Source organism: Protopterus annectens, chromosome 16.part0 (genome assembly GCF_019279795.1).
Source record: "Protopterus annectens isolate FY-2018-M chromosome 16.part0, PAN1.0, whole genome shotgun sequence".
Lineage (NCBI taxonomy): Eukaryota > Metazoa > Chordata > Ceratodontiformes > Protopteridae > Protopterus > Protopterus annectens.
This window is the reverse complement of record NC_056750.1, coordinates 167015723-167037098: the sequence shown is the minus strand read 5'-3', so window position 1 is coordinate 167037098 and position 21376 is coordinate 167015723. Positions and strand designations below refer to the sequence as shown.

The 21376-nt window shown below is 43.0% G+C and overlaps 1 protein-coding gene across 1 annotated transcript in view; it reads left to right on the top strand.

Moving 5' to 3' along the window:
- Positions 1–21376, top strand: part of HAUS4 (HAUS augmin like complex subunit 4) — a 770196-nt gene that overhangs the window by 717604 nt on the left and 31216 nt on the right. Inside the window, exon 9 of the mRNA XM_044058014.1 lies at positions 6191–6259. Within this exon, the coding sequence (XP_043913949.1) occupies positions 6191–6259 (69 nt within the window). The remainder of the gene's footprint in view (positions 1–6190; positions 6260–21376) is intronic.

Here is a 21376-nt window from a genome sequence, read left to right as displayed (position 1 = left end):
CTTACCAGACGCACAGAGTCGTTTCCCCTCTAGAGGCAGAGGGGGGAACAATAATAATAGACGCCGTCCTAGAGGCAGTGGGGGCCCGCAGAATCAGGGTAGTCGAGAAACCTTCTCTGACAAACCCTTTCAGCACCCCTGAGGGGCTGCCCGACTGTCCACCTTCAGAGGCAGTCGGGGGAAGATTATCTCTGTACCCAAAAGCCTGGCTTTCCCTTACTCAAGACAAGTGGGTACAGTCTATCATATCCGAAGGCTACAGAATTCCAGTCATTCACATCCCAAAACAATCCAGAAACTCCCTTCCAGACATTCCACCCAGTCAAAGGGAGCAAGCAGCACTAGAAATTTCAAAGCTGCTAGCAAAAAGAGCCATTCAACCAGTTCCAGCAGACCAACAAGGATCCGGAATCTACTCCAAATTCTTTTTGGTTCCAAAGAAGACGGGACTGGAGACCCATTTTGGATCTCGGCAACTTGAACAAGTTTGTCAAGAAAACAAAATTTCGGATGGTCACGCTGCAGTCCATCCTGCCCTTTCTGGGTCAGGACAACTGGATGTGCTCCATAGATCTCCAGGATGCGTACTATCACATCAAGATGAACAGACGATCCAGGAGATTTCTCTGCTTCAGGCTAGGAGCCAGTCATTTTCAGTTCAGGGCCCTGCCCTTTGGTCTCACTACAGCCCCCCAAGTGTTCACCAAATGCATGGCAGTGGTCGCCGCTCATTTGAGGGGCCAGGGATTCCAGGTGTTTCCGTACTTAGACGACTGGCTCCTGACTGCCACCACCAGGCATCTACTTCTCTTCGCCAGAGACTACACTTTACGAACCTGTCAGACTCTAGGCATCTCTGTAAATTACGAAAAGTCTGTCTTGTCGCCTTGTCAGTCTATTACCTTTAATAGGCACAAGATTAGACGCAGTCAGTCTGTCAGCCAGACTCACGGAACAGAGTAGCAGACATTCACAAGCAGGTTTTTCTTCTATTACGACACAACAGGGTCAAGGTCAGACTGGTGTTGAAAGTCCTAGGGATTATGGCGGCGGCTATTCCTCTCCTCCCCTTAGCCCGCTTCCACATGAGGATTCTTCAGTGGATGTTTTTCACTCAGTGGTCTTTTCAACTTCTGCCAATGTCCCACACTATCAGCATAACTCAATCATGCAGGAATCATCTTTCCTGGTGGGTCACATCTCCCCAACTTCTTCTAGGGAGACCTTTCATTCCCCCGGCTGCAACTCTGACAACGGACGCCTCCATGATCGGGTGGGGGGGGGGGGCATTACCAGGGCAGGACAGTCCAGGGCATGTGGCAGCCGATCGAGTGCCACTTGCACATAAATGTTATAGAGATGAGAGCAGTGCTTTTAGCGTTGCAAGCCCTTCAGGACTCTCTTCCCAAGGGAACTATAGCAATTCAGACGGACAATATGTCCGTAGTGTGGTACATCAACAAGCAAGGCAGGACCAAATCTTACCCCTTATGTCGAGAAGCACTCAGACTGTGGCAATGGGCGATCTCTTCTCATCGCTTCCTGATAGCAACGCACATTCCCGGCAAGTCCAATGTGATAGCAGACAGATTGAGCAGAGCAATTCTCATGCCTCACGAGTGGTCTCTGAAGAAATCAGTGTTGGAAGAAGTTTTTCGAACTTGGGGCCAACCTTGCCACTCCCCAAAACAGCAAGTGTCCCGATTTCTTCACCCTCTTTCCCCTACCAGGTCATCCCATCAGAGACGCTCTAGTTCACGATTGGCCTCCGGGACTCCTGTATGCCTTTCCCCCCTTCCCACTGATACCTCAGCTGATTCGGAAAGCCGTCGCTCTGAAGGCCTCAATGATCCTCATTGCCCCTTATTGGCTTCGACAGGTTTGGTTTCCCTTTCTTCACCGTTACCTTTTGGTGCAACCATGGCATCTGGACCCAGTTCCAGATCTCTTGACCCATCAATCGGGTCAGCTGCACCAATGCCTTTCTTCTCTGAACCTCACAGCGTGGTTCCTCCAATTACAACCTTAGCCAGGCTTCCCTTAATATCTCACTCAGTTAGAGATATTTTAATAGCTTCTCATAAGTCTTCTACCCGGAAGATTTATAGCAGCAAATGGAAACATTTCTCCTTATGGGCAGTGTCCAGGGAAATAGATCCTTTTACTGCACCTATTCAGTCCATTCTGGATTTCCTAGCTGAGCTTTTCCAAGCAGGCTCGTCTCCTTCTACTATCAGGGTTCAATTGGCGGCTATATCTAATTTTCATGTGGGGGTGTCAGAGTCTACTATTATGTCTCACAAACTCTGTAAAGCCTTTTTGAAAGGAGTTTTTCTTCTTAGGCCCCCTATCAAGGATCCACCTCCTCCATGGGATCTGAACTTGGTTCTAGCATCATTGATTCTACCCCCCTTTGAACCTGCGGCTTCATGTTCTATGAAGTTGTTGTCTTGGAAAATGCTTTTTCTAATAGCCATCACTTCAGCTAGAAGGGTATCGGAACTCCATGCTCTGTGCTGTCGTCCCCCGTATTTACTTTTTCACAAAGATAGAGTATCCTTGCGTACCAATCCAGCCTTTTTGCCCAAAGTGTCCTCTCAAGCAAATCTGAATCAAACTATTGATCTCCCATTTTTTTTCCCCAACTATGGCAACAGGTCAGAACAGAAACTGCACTGTTTAGATGTTCATCGCCAACTTAGGTATTATTTAGACAGGACTAAACAGTTTAGAAAATCAGACCAACTGTTTATTTCATATGCGGAAGGCAAGATGGGCCTTCCAGTCACTAAAGTGTCACTTTCTAGATGGCTTACTTCTACGATTACCTTTATTTATGAGATCAGGCACCAACAATTGCCCTCGAAGCCTAGAGCTCATTCTACTAGGGCCTTAGCCACATCCATAGCCTTTCAGGATAGGCTTCCTATTGATTCTATTTGCTCAGCAGCCACCTGGGCTTCCTCTCATACCTTCATTTCTCATTACAAATTGGACATAGCCTCCAGAGACCGTGCCAACTTTGGTTCCACTGTTCTCAAGAGTCTGTTCTGATAGGCCACCCGGGACAAGGTGCTAGGGACGCGGTCCCATCCAGCAAGAATGAAGGCGAGATAGACAACTTAACATTAAGAAGTTATGTACCTACCATAACGTTCCATGTTAGTTGTCTTCTTCGCCTTCTTTCTTAAGGCCCCCTCCTTCCCCCTAGCCTGGACAGACCTAGAGGAGATTGTCTTGTGACCTTTCAATCCTTTTCTCCCACGCTCTACCACCTCTATATTTTTCCTCTGTTAGGTTTAGGACACCTCACAGTCAGCTCTATAGAGGTGGGTTACCCTTCTCCATGTTATGGAGTTTTTTCTTGCTTGGCCTAGCTTTCAAACGAGATCTGAGGAGTTACCGCCTAGCATTGTGGGATATGGGGGAGCCTCGAGCTGGTGGAATTAGCTCTCGAGCTTTAGTATTGGCCGAGTCGGAGCCGAGGATTGGCTCCAAACCCATCCAGCAAGAAAGAAGGCGAGAAGAAGACAACTAACATGGAACGTTATGGTAGGTACATAACTTCTTATTCACTACCTTCCTTTTTGTATATACCTCAGTTACCATTCACATTCCAAGGTAATATGAAGTGTGTTGTCATTATAATAAGTTATATTACCACCTGTTACATGTAGCAGTTTTTTGGTTTTGGGGGGGGGGGGGGGGTTGGAAAAAATGTGTTTACAGCTTTTGTGTTACCTGCATGCACTAATGTTTGGCAGGCTGATCTTTTATACAGTTTATTTTCATGTCCGTTTGAACCTCTATCATATCTTGCAAGATGTTTTTTTAATGAAACCTCTGAAACAAAAAACACACCTTCAGAATTGCCCCGTAACCTATTGATACAAACCCACAAAACTGTGTACATCTTCAAATATTGAAGTTTAACCTTCATAGTAAGGACAGTTGTCCCAGATTGACAGCTACATTCTCAAGCTTTATTTGACCTAAAATTAAGGTTATGCATACTATTATGCACTGTATAGTCTGTGCTGCTCCTTAGAGCAAGTGCTTTTTTTTCCTTTATTCCTCTTCCAGATGTAGAAAATAACTTGAATGCTTTCAGAAAACATTAACTTTAACTTTTAGCCTTGAAGAGTATTGCTGTCTTATCAGCGTGTCTGTGTAGAAACAGAAGAACCAGATATATAGTTGCTTTCAGCTACAAGCTGCTCATGTTACATGGTGAGCATTTATTTGCTAAAGGAAAACTTTTCATTACATGCTTCCTCTTAAATATTGTTGTTAGATGAAGCCACTAAATGTCTTAAAAGTAAAAAAAAAAGAAGACAAAAAAGTGACACCTGTTTACTTAAGTATCCTTATAACACATAAATAACTGAAAATGCTTTACTATATAATATGCAGTTTCTGTGGTGAAGTATTTCATAAAAATACTATTAACAAAAAATGTTTTACTTATTTACCTCTTCCGATTTACTGTTCTTCCAGACATTAATGGTATGAAGTAGGACAGAATGCTTTGAGTCCCCTAGAAGTTTAACAAAGTCAAGGTCCAATATTTCTAGTTTTTCTTATTCAGCCATGTTTTACAAATATGCTTAATGTTTTGTAATCCCACATTTATTCATTAATTTCTGAGTTGATGGTTTTCTTCCTGTTAATCTCCCATCACCCAACTCCAGTCTCTGATGCATTTCCAGTGTACTTCCAGTTTTTCTGTTCAGCTCCTGTGCTGTTCTCTGTTTCTCAAACATTTTTCTTTTGAATACTGGAAAAAAATTCACTGGCAAAGTCTCTTTTAGCTTTATTATTTGAAGAATAAGAAGCAGAGTCCCCTTCTGTTTGACCGTTCATTTTTTGTTGGACAAGCTTATTTCCTCCTTAGCCTGTTCTGCATCAAAAAATTACTTTGGTCCCCCAGTAAAAATACTCTGAAGATAACTGCATATAGCAGCATGAATCTTACACTTGCCTCTCGACATTGCCTGGTTGCTAGAATAAATTTGCTCCTCCTCTGCCTGGTGTACAGTGAGTAATCATTTTCCACAAACATCCTGCTGTCTCTGCCACTCTTTTGCAGACTCAACTCTTTCTTCTAGTAGGATTGCATCTTTACTTACACAGGTCTTGGCTGATTTCTCGTGGCCAGGTTTGGGGCATGCACACATTGTGTCTTTTCAATTAATTCCTGTTGTGGAATAGCAATCCAGTTGCTTAATTGTGATTTTCATAAAACTAATGCAGTCTGTTCCTTCCAGTTTCTCTGGTACTGTAGAAAATCTCAGTTTTTTCCCTATGTGCTCTGTCCTCTAATTCTACCATTTTTGAAACCTCTCTCCTTGAGCAGTCTCATACTGAGCCAGCCTTTTCTTCATTTCGACCTTTGACTGTTGGAGTTTTATCAGCATATCTGAATATCTGTTTAAAGCTTATTCCATTGTTACCAGTCTTTTTGTGTTGATAGACTCCTTCAATGTTTTATTTTAATCCACTGTAAGCACATTTGACGTATTTTGTCCTATAGTTTGGTGCAAGACATGACTTCCAGTAAAACTGGAGCTTGAACTTTTTGCTGAACAGTTGCAGGATTCTTTCCAGCCAGTGTCGTTTCACCTTTTACACCTGATTTTCTTTCAGGTTTTCTAAATTTCTTTTTTTGGCATCCAGGCAACGCCCTTACTATCCAGTAACTAAAATTTACCCAGAAAGGCAAATTCACTGGCTCTCTTCTGATTTTTTTCACACTGACATAGCTGCAGTTAAGATGGTTCTCAGTGTGCAGTCATCTTGAAAGTCTTGGTTCACAGATCTTTCAGCCATGAGCCAGGTTTGAACCAATGCATTGAAAAAACAGTATTTTTGTTAAAAGTTTATATATATATATATATATATATAGAGAGAGAGAGAGAGAGAAAGTATTGTAGTGAAATGAGTATGTTGCACATTTGTATGCCATTTTCACATCTGTTTATTTGGATTTGAGTGTCTTTTGTTACACCGTTTCTTTGGGAATTTGTCATGCAAAGGTTCAGTAAGTCTATTGTTTGGATGTTGTAGTTCATTCTCTGTTAATATTTTTTCCCGTTTTTCCCTTGTGCTGCTTCTAAGGGAACATGGTTTGCATCCTTCTTTTTGACTGTTTATGGACTGTACTTGAATTCTTTTTTATGGATCTTTTTAGAAAGGAGGAACTTGAAATCCTGTTGAATACCTACACTCCAGAGAAAATTCAAGTTCATCGAAAAATAAGGTGAGTGCGCATTGGCAGTAACTTTTTTAACATACAAATTGAAGACCATATTCCTGTATGGAAACTTATTAAAAAAAAGTTTCTGCCTAGGATACATATGAAATTGTAACCTGCTCATCTGTCTAAATATTGCAATACAGAGGCCCACTGTCGAAGCATGGCAGATTTTTTATTTTATTTATGCATTTATTAATTGGGTAGGTGGGCTGTTCACAGGGTTGCTTATTGGCAAAATACCTGGCTGGAGGCAGAAACAATGTTGGCAGTGTAATACAATATTAATAGTTTAATGTTATAAGTTAACATAACTTATTTACAGTCCTTACTGTTCAGATTCCCCTTGTACATTTTTGCATTCCTGCTGTACATGCCATTTTAATAAGATACCTTGCTTAGCCACTCTGTTTCTTTCATTTGTTTTACTTATTCAGTTTTCAGCTGTAACGTTCACTATTGAAGAGTTAGCTTCCACTGTTTAAGAAGCTTAAGCTTTCAAAATGTTCTTGTGGTAGCCAAATTTTGTTTGTTGACCAGGGTAGAGGGCTGATCCCCACGGGAATCATTTCAATACTGCCCAGCAGTTATAACATTAAACACGAGAAATACAGTAATACATAATATACTATTGAAGATAGTACAAGGTAACACATCAGGGATGAATGCACACACAAGTAAGGTAATATGTATTAAGGAGAAATTAGTATTAAAGTAGTAGTAGGTTCGCTGGAAGGTATTTGCATATAAGCTTTGTTCACTTTCAAGACAGAGGTCATTTCCTGTGACATAAGTAAGCTTGAAAGGAGAGGAGCGAATTTATTTGCAACTTGTTAACCAGGTAGGCGAGATGGTCTAATGACCCTTTTCAGTCACAACCTGGGAGAAATATAAAAGACAGAAATTAAGAATGGAAGAGTGTTATCACCATGAGGATAGTGTAGTGAAAGGAGTATGCTGTAGATGGAGCCATGGCTGAAGTAGTGGAAACATTATGGATATTTGAGTTTGTTTCAGGAGGATGGTGGTAAAGCATTTGCAAGATTCTTTTTTGTAGTTAGGACAGACCATGATCCAAAATGCCTTTATTGCTTGGGCAAGAAACTTGAAGCATTGCCATGTCAATCTTTAAAACTCTCTACAGGATGACATATTATAAACAATGCTATGGAACAACTTGTTACCACTCCCACAAGAGGGGAAAACCTACTGGACCTGATCATCACCAACATGAGGACTCTATGCTCCAGACCAGAAGTGTATCCCTCACTGGTAAGATCAGACCATAAACTAATCTCACTGGATATTCACATCCCGACTCCACCCCCTGCCCTGAAAACCACAGTGAAAACTTCTCTAAAGCAAATTTCACACTCCTCAAAACCAAGGTGGAATCCTTCAAAGCCCGCGGGCCTGTGAAAAATATGGCCCAGACCGCAGAATCCTTTATAAATGCATTCTATGAACACCTTCAGGAATGCATGGATCATGCAATCCCAAATAAAACCAAGACCCAATCCTCCAAAGGCAGACGTCCTGTCTGGTGGACCCCAGCCATAAACAAACTATACGATAGAAGGAGGAAGCTACTACATGATAGAGCAAAATCCCAAAAAGGGAAGGCATCTCTGATCAGTATTAGCAAAAAACTACGGGCACTCATAAAATCGTCTAAGGCCAGCTTCGAGAGAAAAATTGCACAGGACACTAAGGATAATCACAAGGCTTTCTTTAGTTATGTTAGGAACCTGGGTGGGAATTCCCAGATATGCTCAGAATTAGTCCAAAATGACAAAAAATACACCGAACCCACAGACATTGCCAACATCCTAGCTGACAGGTTCAGCGCAAACTTCTCCCCCCCCCCACCACCAAAAGGGCAAATATTTATCCCAGCAGAGTGCTTACCCCCCTGACATCTCAGATGCTCAGGTAAGAGCCGCCCTCTCCAAAGCAAAAAACACAGCATCAATGGGACCAGACAGTGTCCCGGGCTGCGTCCTACATGAACTCCAAGAAGAGCTAAACCCAAACATAAAACTACTGTTCAATCTCAGCCTTACTACAGGATACGTACTCAAAGAGTGGCGTACTGCAACAGTGGTCCCTTTCCATAAAGGTGGTGCCTCAACGGATCCTGGAAACTATCGCCCCATAAGCCTGACTAGCTTGGTCTGCAAAGCTATTTAAAGGATCATCATGGACCTCATAAATAAAGATATTGGGGACCTACCGACACTGGATCCTACCCAGTTTTGCTTTGTTAAGGGCAGATCCTGCCTCTTAAACCTGGTTGATTTCTTTGAAACAGTCACCAAGGCCATTGATGAGGGGAAGATGGTCCACACAGCCTACCTGGACCTCGCAAAAGCCTTCGATACAATACCCCACTCGGGCATTATAGATAAGCTCACCAGCTTAAATATAAACCCTTACGTCACTAGATGGGTTGCAAACTGCCTCAAGGACAGAACCCACATGGTTAGAATTGCTGGAGCCATGTCAGACTCCAAACCAGTTACAAGTGGCGTCCCACAAGGCTCAGTCCTGGGACCTCTCTTGTTCAGTATATATTTCTCGAAGGTACAGGCCAACACGGAAGGACTGTGGCTGACCAAGTTCGCAGATGACTGCAAACTGGGCGCCATAATCGACTCTCCAGCCGACACAAGCATCCTCCAAAAGGGCCTCATAGAAACAGACAACTGGTGCCAGAGCCATGGCCTCAAGCTAAACGCCAAAAAGTGTACAGTCACCCCCTTTGGCAAAAACAAAGTGCCCACAAATTACCACATAGGTGGTAATCCATTAAGTACAGAAGAGGTAATTGGGGACCTGGGGACCCAAGTTGATAGCAATCTCTCATTTGACAACCACGTGGCCAAAGTGGTTAGAAAAACATTTTATATAGCCCACCTAATCATGAAGGGATTCACATCTAGATCAGGGGAGGTCATCGTGCCTCTTTATTCATCCCTCATCAGGCCCATAGTTGAGTACAATGCCCCTTTTGGGATGTACCTTACCAGACACCTGCAGCAACTGGAAAGACCCCAAAAGTACCTCACCAAGAGGATCATAGGGCTCAAACAGATGCCATATGCTGCCTGGTTAAAGAAACTCCAGCTATTCTCAGTGGCATACCGCCTGCTCAGAGGCGATCCCTGCCTGACGTATAAAGCCATGTCCAACCTGGAATTAATGGACATGCGGCACCTCAGAAAATCCAAATCCCATCGAGCTACGCGCTCGAGAGACTTGAACCTCAGCACTGAAATAAATAGGACATGCTGGAGGGACAGATTCATAACCTAGAGGCTCCCTTCACTCTGGAATAAAATCCCAGTCCAGGTTAGGCAGAGTCCCTCATTGACTCTCTTCAAGAGGAATCTTGATGAGTGGATGGGAGATCATAGGTTTATCCCGGGTATCACTTCTGTGTCACTGTTAGACAGAGGCACAGTATACTAACCTCGAAAAAGGGCATAGCAAAATTAATTTAAAATGGGTGGCGAAAGCCAAACACACTCTGGCTAGGCTTATAAGTGTTAAAACACGCTTAGTTGTTCAGCAAAATCCAAAAAACACACGAAAGTCACCACACGTCAAGACTGTAATACGACAAAATTAGTTTATTTAGCAATGTGCACACAATGTAATGTATTTTATGTGGGAAAAACATGTAGGAAATTAAAGGATAGAATAATAGAGCACAAATCTGAAATGAAAAGAAAAGTTGAATCAAATGGGTTGTATAGGCATATAATGGACTTCCCAGATCACACTTTTAAATTTAGAGTTATTTGTGTGTTAACTCTAGGACCAAGGGGAGGTGATCTAGATAACTATCTACAAACAAGGGAATATGAATGGATAGTTCGTTTACAAGCAGATAAACCACCTGGTCTCAATAGTGCTGTTAGTATAAAACCAATTTTGATAAATAGGCAAAAACAATATCTTTGAATGTTTGTGGCTCTGTTACTTCCTATATGTTTATATATTGTTTACATTTTTATATTTTATACTGTATATGTAAATGTTTAGTATTTATAACAATCTTTTTAATGAATGTTTTCAATGAATGCTTATAAAAGTTAGATTTTAACTAATGTTTAGGATAGGTTAATTGTTCATGTTCCTTTAAGTATTTTGGCTGGCTTAATCATGTGATAGAATTAATCCTCTATTTAAAAGTAATGAATGGATGTATTTTTTATATGCTGAGGAAGGGTGTAGACCTGAAAGCTTCATTAAATCTTGACGTGTGGTGACTTTCGTGTGTTTTTTAGGCTTATAAGTGCCCTAGGGCAGATAGCCTAGTATGAACCTATAAGAGATTTGTGGCCTATCTTAATTCTTAGATTTTGACTGCTAATGTTGTGCAATATAGAGACAAGGAGCCTGGCCCTTCTTGCAGTCCCAGACTATTGCCAGAGCAGTATGAGAAGGTGAGGGTGTCAAAGCTGAGACACCTGTTAAAAAGTAGCCTACAAAACTCCACCATGATGCATTGTCTTTTGTTCGCATAGAGCATATAGTAGTGAGGTTTCATACTTTTGCTTCTTGTCAGCTAAGAAGTGGAGGTTGATGAGAGGTATAACCCAGTGACTACCTTTGGGTGGGTACCCATTGAGCTGTATGAACCTCACCACCCATAGCTGGATCCAGAGCATGCTTATAGTCCGCTACCTTTGTAAAATAGTCCCATTTGTTATCTGACAAGTAGGAACAGTGCTTCTCCAGAACCAAGGAATTTTCTTCACAGGCTTTCTCAAAAGTCCAGAAGGGCTCTCCATCCAGGGTGAAGACCCCCCCCCCCAGATCTTCCCACACCTGGTGAGTCTACAGGAAAGACCCATACTCGGTCACTGGGTACTCACCCAATTTGATACTTGTCAGGATCTGTCTTTGCAGGTGTAGGAGAGTACCCTTGTGGGGCATGCACTGATGGCTACCACAGACCTCTCCTGACCAAATACAACTTCCAGCAAGCATTCCTGCAGGTAACTGGACACTTTCTTAAACTTTTATTGCTTTCACACTTAGTCCCTTGCATACCTGTGGAGATCTGGTGGTCCTGCTGTGGATGTAGAACTTGGGGGAATTCTCCCCATCTGTTGCTCTAGGAGGGAGATTTGGAGAACAGCAGACCCTTGTCACTGAGATGGATAAAGATGAATCCTCTCCTTCCTACAGCTCTCTTTGTCCTGGTTCTCCCTTCCTTTGGAGAGACTCTTATAAATTCTGCTGTGGACTGAAATTTGGCTTGCCTACCTTCTCCCCTTTTAATAGCATCTGGACAAAAAGAATGAATATCTTTGGGCCATTTTCCTCACAGAGCTTGTCCTCAAAGATGTTGTCTATACAGCCTGTAAGCATCTGAATTTTGCTTCTAAGAAGGTATTGCCCCTCTAGAAGCACTCTGCAGATTGGATTTCTGTCCTAACGAAGCATTTTTTTATATACTCCTGCATGATGTCTCTGGCCCAGTATAGGCTACAGCTTCTTTTCAGCTTTACACTTGGTAAGCAGTCGTCACAACACTCTGACCGTAGTCTCACCCTGAGACACTTTGTCCCTTATGGCCTTGAGAGTCTAGTGTTTCACCTCTCAAACTGAGACTGCCTGCATTTAAGGGTGAATCCTTCTTGTTTCAGGGTAGGGAAGCCTAAAGTCTTAATATGACATCATAGTTAGCATTTTATCTGCTGTGAATTACCTTCTCCACATTGACCCAAGTACACATGCTAGCTCACTCACCCACACAAACACACACACTGCTGAGAGGGTCTGTATTAGACAATCGAACTTTCAAAAGTTCGAGTGTCATATGGTCGACCCCATATGATCTAATTTTTGAAAGTTTGAATGTTTTAACAAAGATCTCCATACCGTGCGGAATGGGAAGATTTCCTGTTTCTGCACTATAGTGTGATCTCGGAGTTGGTATATTTAAAGTGCGGGGAGTGTGGGGGTGCAGGGGGCTTGCTTAAAACTTTCAGGTAGGTTATTTGTATAGTTTTTTTTTTTTATTAGATATTCAAGCTTTTAAAAGTTCGATCATATGGTGTTGACCATATGACAATCAAACTTTTGAAAGTTCGATTATCTAATATAGACCCTGCTGAGATGGGTCTGCAATGTCAGGCTTTTGGACATTGCTTCTCTGACTACAGTATAGGTTCATAGGTTCATAGGTTAGTACTAAGCTAACTGCCCTTGCGAGCCATTTTAAGCCTAGCCAATTATCCCTTGTGAGACTCAAACCCTGCACCTTGTGTTTGTAAGGCAGACACCTTAACCATTAGGCCACCCTCCCTAAAGAGTATTGCTTGACAAGCCAGGTGTACAATGTGGTCATGTTGGATAAAGTGATTTCCAGCCTCCACTGGTGTCAACTTTGCTAGTGGACTTTTTTCCCCACAAACGTTGCCACAGATGAGTGAGCCAGCTTTGGACAGTTACATCCACCTCCTCTGACTGGCTTTTGTAGCAACTGAGGTGCTAGACAAGTTTGGGTCATAATGTAAGTTTATCCCTGTATGCCACAGAGCCAGCATGGCAGGAGGTATATTTTTTAAATAGTGCAGGCTATCTCACTCACTCATCTGGGTTCTAGTCCTTCTTAGTGATGCAGGACCAAACACTAGAGAAGTTGGAAGGCTTTCCTGAGTCTGGGATCAATGAAGGACCTGGTCAAGACCCTTACCACTGGTTGTACAATGGATTCCTATGTAACGTAATGTAATTTTGACTGTCCTGACACTTATAACAAGGGTAGCAAGCAGTAGCCTGAGGAATGTTTTTACACTACGTCGTATGGCTTACTCTCTCTCCCTTTAAAAATTAGCTCAGGCAGGCTGTTCTGCATGCCTTGCTGCAGGGAGAGATCCTTTTAAGAGAGGACTCCAGGTATTTGCTATAAGAAAAAAAACATTGACCATTACTGAGACCATTATTGACAACCCTCAGCCCCATTTGCATCTACAAAGCCTCCACACAAGAATGTTGAGGAATCCCAAACATCAATTTTGCCTTCCCTGGCTTTCCTGGCCAGGTCCTTTGGGAGGGAGGTGTTGATTGCTTCTGTTCAGCATTCGGGATAACCTCTTCTGATAGAGTTTGCAGTGTCTTAAGCTCTCTAATTAGCTTAAGAACCAAAGTATGCTTGCTGAGTACTTGGGACAGGTGATGTTAGATTTTATTCTATCCCCAACTGCTGGGTTCTGATCCAATCCTTGGATACAACTCTACTGTTACTTTAGCTCTGGCCACCTAAAAACTCTCAAGCACCTCCCTCACCCATAGTGCACCAACGCCTAACATACCTCAAATCTCATTTGCCACTTTTGCGAATAAGATGTGGTCGCCTTCAGCTCTTGAGCAAATATTCAAAACAATATTTTCTCTATTTTAACTACTAAATATTTTATACACACATATATATATAAAGAGATGGAGAAAATGTATCTCTCTCTCTTTTTTTTTTTTTTTTTTTTTTTTTTTTTTTTACAGTAGGTATCATCTCCTTTTAACAAAATATATCAAAACTTTAATCCATGGGCCATTGCTGAGTAAAAGAATAAACTTATATTAAAAGGGTTACCCTCCACGTCTTTCTCTAAAGCTATTGGTGGAGCGCAACCCTTCAGGGCTAAAACTAAGGAGACTTCTACCAAATCTCCTAAACCAACATTAACGTTGACTCCTCCATCTTTTGAGCTGCCTAAGAAGAAACACAAATCGGATCGAAGACTTCTACAGTTTCAGCATCAGATCCAACAACTTCCTCTTTAGATCTGCATGCTTTGTATCCTACATCCTTACCTAGGACTAGGTACTCACCCTCTGCTGATCCAGTAACTTCCAGAGTTCCTTCTCCCTTTTTGGAGCGCCTATATTCTAAGTCCCCATCCTTGGCTTCCTCTTGATCTTTCAAAACCGAAGCAGATGTGGACAGGATGATGATGAGATTTTTCTTGATGTATATTCAGATGGGAGTTCTCCTTTCTCCTATCCTTTTGGGTCAGGAAGTTTATCCTTCTACCACTGTGCCAATTACAACTCCTCCTGTCATCTGACTGATCATTTCAGAGCCCCTAGATCTCTGAGCCTTTGGGGTCCATCTGGTTCGGATCCAAAGCTGTTTCTGAGTCCACCCGCTCTGAAGTCTTTGGAACCAGATGACTGTTGGAGCCAAAGTGCCCCTGTTGAGTCTGAGGATTTGGAGTTAATTCTGAGTTCTCAGAGCCATCTCTACCCCTCGGAGCCTCAGCATTGGATAGCTCGGTTCCGACTTTCAATTCTGGTAGATTGCCTTCAGGGAAGAGGGATCAGTAGGCCAGAAGCCTGGCTTCTTGGGGCCATCGTCTTCATTCTTCCCAAGGTGTTCTGCCTTTGAGGTAGTGGAGAGTGTTCTCTTCCCCAGCAGGACGCACATTTCTTACCCCCTCTGATCTTCCCTATTGGATCCCAGATGTCTTCATGCCTTGAGCCACATCATTCTACGCCACAGGGACAGCCAGCTCACAAGTCTCCAGACTACCCAGCAGAGTTTTACAGTCTCTTCCAATACTTCACCTGAACACCTCACTGAGGAAGTCCCTAGGAAGAGGAAGTGCAAGAGGAGATACTTGGACTCCCCTCAGGAGTCCATCACCAAAGATGCTGATTTTAATGAAGAAGGGTCCACAAGATCACCACCTGAAGGCATCTCATTTGGAGACATTTTTAAAATTGTTAAGTAGAGGGATGGTTGGTCCTTCAATAACCGTTCCCTAGAGTAATCAGTATTCCTGGAAGCCTTTGGAGCTGGCCCACCTACCTCCTGGGTTACTCCGCCTACCGGTGCGCTCATTGACTTGATCTCTAGGTGGGCGTGGAAGTAACCTGACTCAGCTGAGCCATTTCCTAAAAGACCAGATTGAATTCTGGCTGCGCCTGTAGGTAGGGAATTCTGGAGTAAGGTGGTGACAGTAGATGCTATGGTCATGGCAGCAGCCACCAAGAAGGAACTTGCTGAGCAAAGTTCCTCTGTCCATCCCCCTAACAGGGAGTCTAGGACATTGGACAGATTTGAGAAGCATGTGTATGCTTCAGTGACCTTTGCACTTAGGTAGTTAAACTCCTTGGCACACTTTACGAGACTACCTAGGGACCTGATCAAGGAATTTTCAAAATCCCTTTCAGAGACCACTGCTGTTGAGGCTCACTCTTTTGTGGCCTTGCAGATGGCAGTGGTAGCAGCTCACTTGAGACTACAGGGATTCAGGGTGTTTCCATACTTAGACAAGTGGCTCATTGCCACACTAAACAAGCATCTACTAATAAGAGCAAGAGATCAGGTACTCCAGACTGGCTGTCATCTGGGAATAACCATAAATTACAACAAGTCTGTTATAACTGACTCAAACATTGGAATTCATAGGATTGGTGTTCAGCATGGATTCAGTGACAGCTTCTTTTCCCATCAAGAGTATAGACTATCAGATTCCAGGTCAGGAAAATAATTTGCAGTACCAAGATTTCAGCCCGATTGTGCAAGCTTTGGGGTCTGTGTCAGCAGACATAATTTTGGTTCATGTAGCAAGATTTCACATGCTAGCACCACAGCGGTCGATTCTTTACCAGCACATGTCAGAAGAATCACTCAAGCATGCAAGAGAAATCGTTGGTGATGGATTCGATCAGATCAGGTTCTGCAAAGCTTGTCCTTTCATCCTCCCTCAGCTCAAGGCTATAGTGGCCACATACACTTCCCAGATTTGGTGGGGGGGGGGGGTATTTCCTGGGGAAAACAGTCCAAGGCACTTGGTCCCCTGTAGAGGCCAATATGCATTTCACTTTCCTAGAGATGAGAGTGATGCTGTTAGCGTTGCAGGTATTCCAAGACTCTCTTCCTTTTGGGACAGTTGTGATCAGACAGACAGCATGTCAGTAGTTTGGTACATAGGTTTATAGGTGTATACTAGGCCCTGGAGCCTTTACAAGCTTAGCCCATAGAATTGCCCTGGCATCGTGCCGCCCAACGTTAGTTCCCAGTGCCTCTATCGAGTAGAGCCACTGGACTGATCCCCGGGGTGAACTTTCTATTTCCCATCCACTCATCAAGATTTCTCTTGAAGAGGCCCAGTGAAGTGCTGTGCTTGACATGTATGGGAAGTCTGTTCAAGAGTATGGGCAGTCTCTGGGTTATGAACCTGTCCCTCCAGCATATTCTGTTGATTGTGGTAATGAGGTTGAGGTCTCTGGAGCAAAAAAAGTAATCACTGCCAAGTGTCGAACCCAGGACCCTGTGCACTAGAGTCAGAGTAGTGTACCGCTACGCCAAATCAACTGTGGCATAAAGGGGGACAAGATCTTCCCATTTGTGTCGAGAAACCCTGAGGGTATGTCAATGGGTGATCTCTTCCAACAGCTTTCTGATAGTAATACACATTCTGGGGAAGTTCAACGTGATGGCAGACAAACTGACCATGTCCATTCTACTACCTTACGAGTTGTCTGTCAATAGGAAAGTGACAGATATGATTTTCTGTCAATGGGGCTAGCCTTGCTGTGATCTTTTTGCATTTCCCCTAAACAAGAAATTCAGCAGCTTCTTTGCTGTAATCTCTCCACCAGGGGAATCACTGCGGGATGCCCTACTCCACAGTTGGCCCCCAGGTCTTCTCGATGCCTACCATCCAACTCCCCGAATTCCCAAATTGGTACAGAAAGCTGCCTGGTTGAAGAGCAAAATCATTTTCATTGCACCTTATATTTGGTTCCCCTTCCTTTGGTCTCATCTACTTTACCCACCTTGGATTCTGGATGTGATTACATACCTCCTGTCTCACCTGACAGACAGACATTCATCCAGATATCTCAAACAATAAGCTAATGGCATGGTTTCTCCAATTACTTTAATAGCCAGCCAACCGATGCCCTCTTCCCCATCTGTCACATTCTTATATTTCCCATAAGGCTTCTACAAGAAAACATTAGAGAAGAAAATGGAAAAGGTAAATGTTTTGGGTACAGCAGAAACACATTGACCCCTCCTCAGATCCTGTACAAAATGTTCTTGAATTTTTGGCAACAGTTTTTAATGAAGGAGCAAGTTCCTCAACAATTAGAGTTCATTTAGCAGCAATATTTAATCTTCATATTGGATTTGAGAATTCTCCCTTGACCCTCATCTAAGCTTTGTAAAGCCTTTTTGAGAGGTGCCCTACTGCTGAGACCTCCATATAAAGATCCTACTCCACCATAGGATTTAAAGTTGGTACTGCAGGCCTTAATTCATTTGAACCATCAGCTAAATGTGATCTTAAATTCCTGACCTGGAAAAGTATCTTTCTAGTGCCCATTACCTCTGCTAGAAGAATTTCAAGCATTGTCCTCTAAACCTCCCTACTTTGTTTCATATGGCTAGAGTAGTAGTACGTACCAATGCTCCTTTCCTTCCTAAGGTGGTGTCAGAATCCAGTGTTAACCAGTCCGTTAACTTACCAGTCTTCTTTCCTAAATTTGAAAACAAGGGGGAATATATGTTACATTTATTGGATGTCCACAGGCAATTAAAGTTTTGCCTACATAGAATGAAATATATTAAAAAGACAAATCAGTTGTGTCCTTTGCAGTTCTAAATTGGGCAAATCAGTTGCAAAGGTGTCTTTAGCCAGATGGCTGATGGAATGCATATCATTTACTACAACAAATTGGGTCTATCCTTATCAAAACCTCTTACAGCCCATTCAACTAGATCTATGGCAACTTCGTCAGTGTTCCTCTCTAGGACTTCCATGGACAACATATGTGCAGCTGCAACTAGGGCCAATCCTCAAACCTTTATCACTCATTACAAATTAGATATGGTCTCAAAGGGAAGAGCAGCCTTTGGGCTCAGCTGTGCTCAGGAATGTCCTTCCTTAGAGTCCACCTGGGAATTTGGGTACCTGAGGATTCTGTCCCAACAGTTGAGGATTGAATGAAAATGGACATCAGACCGCTCTTTTTTGGTGGTGGGGGGACAGGATTTGACTCTGTGCATCTTTGACTTAACCGTAATCTTTAGCGTTCTCTTATTACACGTGAGAATGCTACATTTGCTGTTAGCTGTCGCACACTGCGGAGTCATTATCTTTTATTTGATAATTATCTTCTATTAGATCATATAGCATAATGGTTAAGGTCTTCTCCTCCCTTGCAGAAGGTACAAGAGTTGATCCTGGCCACTGGCCGGTGCTCGTATGGAGTTTGCATATTTTCCACTGGGTCTCTTTGGGGTTCCTCTCACCTCCTAAAAAGATGCGGAGTTTTTACACCTCAAACTCACCCAAGAATGGAGCTGTGGGCAGCAGCACAGACTCTTGATGGTGCCCTTTATGGGGAAGAATTGTTTAGAACAACTGTTTTGGGTATCATCTGTGGTGCAGAGTATCCTCAAGATAGAACACTGATCACTGCATGCAGTGTCAGGGCTAGCCACTCAGTGTAAAAATTGACTCTAGGTGATTTGGTCATGTTGACTAATGTTGCCAGATGGGCATAGGTATTTGCTTGTGATAAGTGGCTTGAGGACCCAGCTTACTCCAACATACACTAGAGAACCATGCTAACTTCCATTGGCCTTTGTGCCTGCCATAAAGCCCAGCAGCCCTTGGTCAACAAGCCAAGTCCAGTTGCCCAGCTTGAGTTACCCGGGATATCTCTGTTGTATGAAATCTGGATGTGAAATCAATCAACCTGCCAAACATGAACAAAGAATTACTACACCCGAAGCAGGTTCACTGATAGGATGCAACTTGGAAATGGATGACACATTGGTAAAGAGGAAGCTGGATATCCTGTGTATGCAGGAGACAAGATGAAAGGACAGTGTAGCAAAGCCTTTTGGCTTGGGGTCCAGAGTCTACTGTTCGAGGCGAGTAGACTAAAAAGTGTGGGAATTGTGCTTGGGAAGAGGCTTCAGAAGACAGTGAGGGATGTCAATAGAATTACTGATGGACTCATGACAATCAGACTCCAGTGTAAGGACAGGGCACTATTAATCTCAGCCTATGCCTCACAGCAGGGTTGTTGTATTGAAAAAAGGGTGCATTCATACAGCAGTTTCCTCCTAGATCAAGCAGAAAAACATGATTTGATGTTGATAATGGTTGACCTGAATGTACATTGGGAAAGACAGAACAAGATAAGACTACCTTCGTCCACATGGTTGAGGCAACAGAGTAAAGGACAGGCCATTCTAGACTTCAGTCAAATGGGTTGATGGCCAGCACATGGTTCAGTAAGAGAGGCAGTCACAATATCATATGCAAGAATGTTCAGCACACAACTTGGGTAGACTTCTTCCAAGTAAGGAAGGGCTACAGGGTAGAATGAGTGTTTGCAAATTTATCCCCAGTGAAACAGTCAGCTTACAGCAAAACTACTGATTGCCAGAGTCTACTACAAGCAATGGTTAGAGAAGGCTGTAAGGTCAACGGAGATTAGGTTGAAGACCTGGAAGTTGACTGGAGAGAAAGCATAAGAGCTCAAGGAATTACTCAGGTTCTAGGAGAAGGAGTATGTGTGAGGACTGCAGAAAACAGGTATGTTGCAGAGTCAGGCATAGAAGTAAGGTACATAAGGAAAGCTGCATGTGGAATGCAGAACTCCAGGAAATCATCACCTTTGAATAGGATGTCCATAACAGCCTACTCACCAGCCCACAAGAAATCAAAGGCTAGAAGGAAGGAGTTATTTCAGCAGCTTCTGAATGAAGAAAACCCCACAGAAGCTGTTCTGCCCAAGTTACAGCCTGTGATGAAAGAAGAGGAGGACCCCCCAGAAGAAGTGATAACAGCACCAAGGAAAATGAAGTCTGGGAAAGCAGCAGGCTCAGATGAGGTCACAGCAGATATGATTAAGATGTTGGGTGAGTTAGGGGAGAAATGGCTCCTGAGTATTGGAGAAGGGTGTCTCCCAAATGACTGGAGAATAAGTATGCTAGTGCCAGTGTAGAAGAACAAAGGGGACATTTACAACTGTGGGCAGTACAGAAGTATCAAACTCCTGTCATACTGCATGAACATTCTGGAAAGGATGATTGATAAATGAATACAGAGTAGTAGAAAGTAAGATGGGAGATGTGCAGTTCAGATCAGGATGTTTCGCAACTGATCCAGTGTTTTTCAGTGAAACAAACAGTTGAGAAGAAGTTAGAGACGAAGATAGAGTCCAGCTGGGCATTCCTAGGCATGGTAAAAGCATATAACAAGTGTGATGCCCCTCCTCTGGGCCAGTAACCAATGAACCTCAATCCGCACACTGACACCGGTGAGGGAAGTTCACTTGGAACAAAAATAGATACAAACAGTATTTTCAGATGCAACTCTCTGCACCAAGCATAATTTCCCATGAGAGCACACAGGCAACACACTTAACTGGAAGCTGGGTTTCCCTTTCTCTGTCCAGGGCCCCAACAAGATACCCCACTGGCACAGCTGTAGAGTTGAGTCCTCAGCCAAGTGTTCCAAGCCGGGTCCTCTACCACTCTGTCTGTGAAACCAGTGCTCTGTGTTCCTGCTCCAAGTTACTGACACACACACACACACACACACACACACACACACACTTTGAGATTTGATTTTTCACACGCACCTGGGAAAGGCTGGCACAGATTTACTAGCGCTGCTCCCTCGGCCCAGACTATAAGGTAGATACTGCTATCGGCCAGCTACTTTAAGGCTCCTACAAAGGTATCCAGTTATGCAGAGTAAAATTAATACTAATACAAATTGTAATGTTGACCAAACAGCAAGGCTTTCAGGAGTGGCTACAGTGTCACCAAATAAATACAAGTATTTGCATAGGTTAAAATTTTCTCTAAAAGACCAGCCATAATGAAAAGTGTAAATATCTTTAACAGTGAATAATAAAAGAACATGAAAATAATAAATATCTATTTACAATAAACACCAGAGTTTCAGTCGCAGGAAATATTAAAAATAACACAGATGGATAGAGTCACACAGATACAGAAAAACAGTACTTGACTAATCTCACTATATTTTCCTGACTGATCTAAGAATTACTATTCTGGTTGGTTAATAAAGCAAGGCATGAAGTAGGTGAGAGGTCTTTTTTTCAGGT